At 34.1% G+C, this 4,267-nt stretch overlaps 1 protein-coding gene across 11 annotated transcripts in view; it reads right to left on the bottom strand.

Moving 5' to 3' along the window:
• Positions 1 to 123: 123 nt before the first annotated feature.
• LOC128247032 (glutamate receptor ionotropic, NMDA 2B-like) overlaps positions 124 to 4,267 on the bottom strand; it is a 1,034,258-nt gene continuing 1,030,114 nt past the window's right edge. For all 11 annotated transcript variants that reach the window (XM_052965637.1, XM_052965633.1, XM_052965638.1 and 8 more), the window contains one exon: positions 124 to 277. In XM_052965637.1, coding sequence (XP_052821597.1) covers positions 154 to 277 — 124 coding nt within the window. In that variant the 3' untranslated portion in view covers positions 124 to 153. The remainder of the gene's footprint in view (positions 278 to 4,267) is intronic.

Here is a 4,267-nt window from a genome sequence, read left to right as displayed (position 1 = left end):
ATATATATATATATATATATATATATATATATATATATATAATATACGTAATTGTGGGTGCGTATGTGCACAGGTCCGTGTGTATGTGCATGACTGAAGAGCTGTAGAGAAATTCAATGAAGCAACACAAGAAGACAAAAGGAAATTGAAACTTCATACGAACCTGTTTGCATATAATAAAATAATCCGGGTGTCCGTTTTTTGTAATTTCTCTAAGTTTTTTATGATGGCTGGTCGTGTAGTATTTTGAATTATATGTTCAGTTATTATTCGAAATCTGGAAAGAAACAAACCATAAAAATATAGTAAACAATAAAAATTATATTGGATTAACAGATTTTGTTTAAACCCCAAGTGACTAACAACGATTATGATAATTAGTAGTTTTAATTAGTAGGAATATTAAAAAAAACTCTATTGTTGGTGATTTTATGTCATGAAAACTTTGGTTTTGACGTTGTTGCTGATTGGTAAACACTGGACTCATGGACTTTTAGACCATCGAAACTTCATTTCCAAATTTTCGATTTCTCTATTATCTGGCGCAGATATTTAATTTTTTTTCAGAAAGAAGTCGCATTTTTCTTCACTTAAGTTAAACCGTATTCTCTTATTTTTTCGAATACCCACTTTACGTGTTGTTTGTGTGATTCGCTTTTTATTAGGATATCCTCTAAACAGAAGATAGCAAAATCACAGTCATCCGTTGCTTCTTGAAATATGGAAGGAGCCACTTTTACACCGAAGGGAAGCGTCTTAAATTTAAATGAGTCACGGTGTGTATTGATGGTTTATAAATATGAGCATTCTTCTTTTACTTGGATTTGTAAATATGCCTTCGAGAGGTCTAATCTTGAGAAGAATTTCCCTCCATTCAATTTTGCGAACTCTTCCTCAGAACTCAGCAATGGATAGTTACGGGAGATTAAGCAATCATTGAACCCCGTTCAAAAATCTGCACAAACTCTTGACATATTTTTCTTTTTTACGTAGACCGTAGATGCTGCCCAATCTGAGTGGTCCGTCTTCTCGATTATTAATAGGCTTTCAAGTCATTCAAATTTCTTATTTACCTGTTTTGACTTAAATACAGGTGTTGCACTCTGTTTTACCTACAACTTTCGCCTTCGTTTTCGTGCAGCAACGTAGTTCATCCGAGAAAACGTCTGGCAACAAAATGTTTTATCTTTCGCTTCAACCCTTCAGCCGCATTCGAACCTGCGACTAAACTGACTATATTCCTACACAAAACACTTATGGGCGTTATCCACGATTTGAACAGTCCCATCCATTCTGTGCCGAATAGATTAATTGAATTTTTTAACACATATACTTTAGCCGTTTTCATTTGGTCATGAAATGTCACATTACACACAAATTCACCTACAAAATACAATCTTTTACCCGTAACACCTTGTGCTACTTTTGTAGATTTACTTAACTTCCGTTTACCTATACACTTCCAAGTTTCTTCATTCACGATGGTTAAATGACTTTCTGTGTCTAACTACATTTTTACTCTTATATTTTAATTTTCACATTTACGAATTTCCTCTTTGTCACGTTACCATTTTCTTTCGACATCTTGTATATTCTTTTTTCTTTGTTCCAACGTTTTGTTATTTTGGTTTTAAAGTGCGCTTTTACGTGTCAAATATTTTCACAACAGAAACATTCCACTTTCTTAAATAGGCAGTTTTTTTTCTCAGGTGTAAACCTCCACATGCAAAACATGGGTTTGTTTCCTGACTTTTTGTCCTGTTTGTATTGTATCGTACTCACTTGATTTCTATTCACACTGTTCTGTATTTTCCGACGATTTTACTTAGGTGCAAACTTTATGTTCAATTTTCACTGTATCGTGTCTTAAATTTACTATTCTTTCACACTCTTCTGACGCTTGTGCTGTTACAGCTTGGCTTTCTTTCAACTTAGCGAGAATTCTTGTCTTTACTTTTGCGTCTTTTTCTGCAGTTAGTCCCTGAGTAAATATCAGGCAATTGAGCATATCTGACTTTGATTCGTCCAGTTTCAACTTTTCACATTCTCTGTTAACTCTACTAGCGTATGTGATGTAAGCCTCCTCGTTGTTCTTTTCTAGTTTCAAACATTTCAAGCGTGTATTGAACAACGAGCGTTTCTCGCTAAAAATGTTACACAATATGTCTATCGTACTTTTAAACTTTACGTCAGAAGGTATTTTTTTTCGGGAGTACGTAATTGCTATAACTCATCGTTTTCATATCGGCATCCAAATCTTTGCACTCTTTATTGAAGATATTTTCGTATCTTCTATAGTACGCCTCGAAGGTAACTCTTGTTCATACTTAAAATTTGTTATCGAGTTTGCAACATAATCTAGCAAGAACATCTTTTCAGCATTTTTTGAGGAGTTACTATTCATTAATTGTAGCATTTGTTGCTGTAATTGTTATTGTTGTTCTTACAGTTGTTTTTGTTGCTGTTTTTGCAACTCGAACAAACCGACCAAGAAATCTTCCGTAATTTTACGATTTTGTATGCTATAAAATTAGCACAAAAATCGTTTCCGAGTTTCGTAATTCCTTGTGAGTTTGTTTAATTTCTGTGAGTTTGTTAATTCCTCGTCGCCACTGTTGTAATCCTCTGTCAGACTGTTACAACGTCCACTCCGGTATAACTTTATAATTAAGACACGGACTATCTAATGGTCGTCTACTCCACTAATACTCTCTCGACGTCACAGTATTTGTACTGACTATCACATACGACTCGTCACGTGGGAGGGGTGTCCCATTTTTACTATTATCCCCATAACAGTTCCGTTTATTATTTCTTTCAGTATCATTAAACTGTGGCCATGCAGGAGCATCACCTTCAAGGATTTATTCGAACAAATTGACGATAGTACTTTTTTTTTTAGAGGCTGTCTCTTATTCTATCCGTCTCTTTTGCCGGACCTCTATGTTACAAGGATGTGAACAAATTAACACCGGTTGTCAAATGAGGTGGGGACAAACACAAAAACAAAAACTCACACGTATAGTTACATACATATTTACAACACAAGGCTTTGGTCGACCCACATCCATGGTAGGAGACACTTACCCAAGATGCTACGAAGGGGGATTGAACCAAGAACAACGTTGAGAAGCGCTTGCTTTACCACGCAAGCATATACAAAAATGTTTATGTACGCATGTATGTTACCATATATGTACATACCTTTATTGTCTATCACTGCCTATCAACCTATTTATCTACCTATATGTGTGTTTGCGTGTGTGTGTGTGTATAGCTATGTATAATAAACAGAAAGGTTTATTATACATAGAAAGGTAGATATAACGTATATACATACTGTATATATATTTATATACAGATGTATATGTATATATGTAGATAATCCCTATAACACACACACATGCATGCATACACACACACGCACACACACACACACATATATATATATATATATATATATGTATATATATATGGAGCGAGAGAAAGAGAGTTATCATCCCATGTAATAACATTTTACGGTTCAAATGCACATTAAAGTCTGAAAGTTATTCTTTGTTCATAAATCTTGAAATTTGAACGTCACAAATGCCGAATTTCACATCCATAAATCTGATATACGAATTTATTAAACACATGTTAAATTTAAGTTTCCGTTATATTTTCATTTTAAGATTTATCTCTTAACAGACGGCAGGTTATAATTATTTTGAAACCTGATGCTATTTTTCAATAAAATAAAGATCTAGGTTCTGATATGATTGAATCGGGATAAGAGAGTGTTTGAATGATATGACAGAAAGGGGAGAATACACGTGTGATGATTTATTGCCGCTTCCTTTATAATATATATATATATACACACACACACAAATTTTACTTCGCTCACCAACACATATGTCGCCATGTACAGACACACACACACATATATATATATATATATGCACACATTTACAAGTATGCAGAGTCTTTCGCACACGCATTCATATAAATACAAGTATACGAGCATGCATCACAACGTGGTTAGTGGGGTACAAGCGCGCGCACACACACACACACACACACACACACAAAACGCATGCACGCACGCACACATGCTTGTATGTATGTGTATGCACACACACACACATATATATATATATATATATATATATATATATACACATATATAGATATATACATATATAGAGATCCACGCATGCGTACATACATTTTTACATGTACTTTCATATATATATATATACATGCATAAATATGCATACATATA

This window comes from Octopus bimaculoides, chromosome 2, assembly GCF_001194135.2.
Source record: "Octopus bimaculoides isolate UCB-OBI-ISO-001 chromosome 2, ASM119413v2, whole genome shotgun sequence".
In the NCBI taxonomy this organism is placed as follows: Eukaryota; Metazoa; Mollusca; class Cephalopoda; order Octopoda; family Octopodidae; genus Octopus; species Octopus bimaculoides.
Note: the sequence above shows the minus strand (reverse complement) of the source record. Positions and strands in the feature narration are given on the sequence as shown.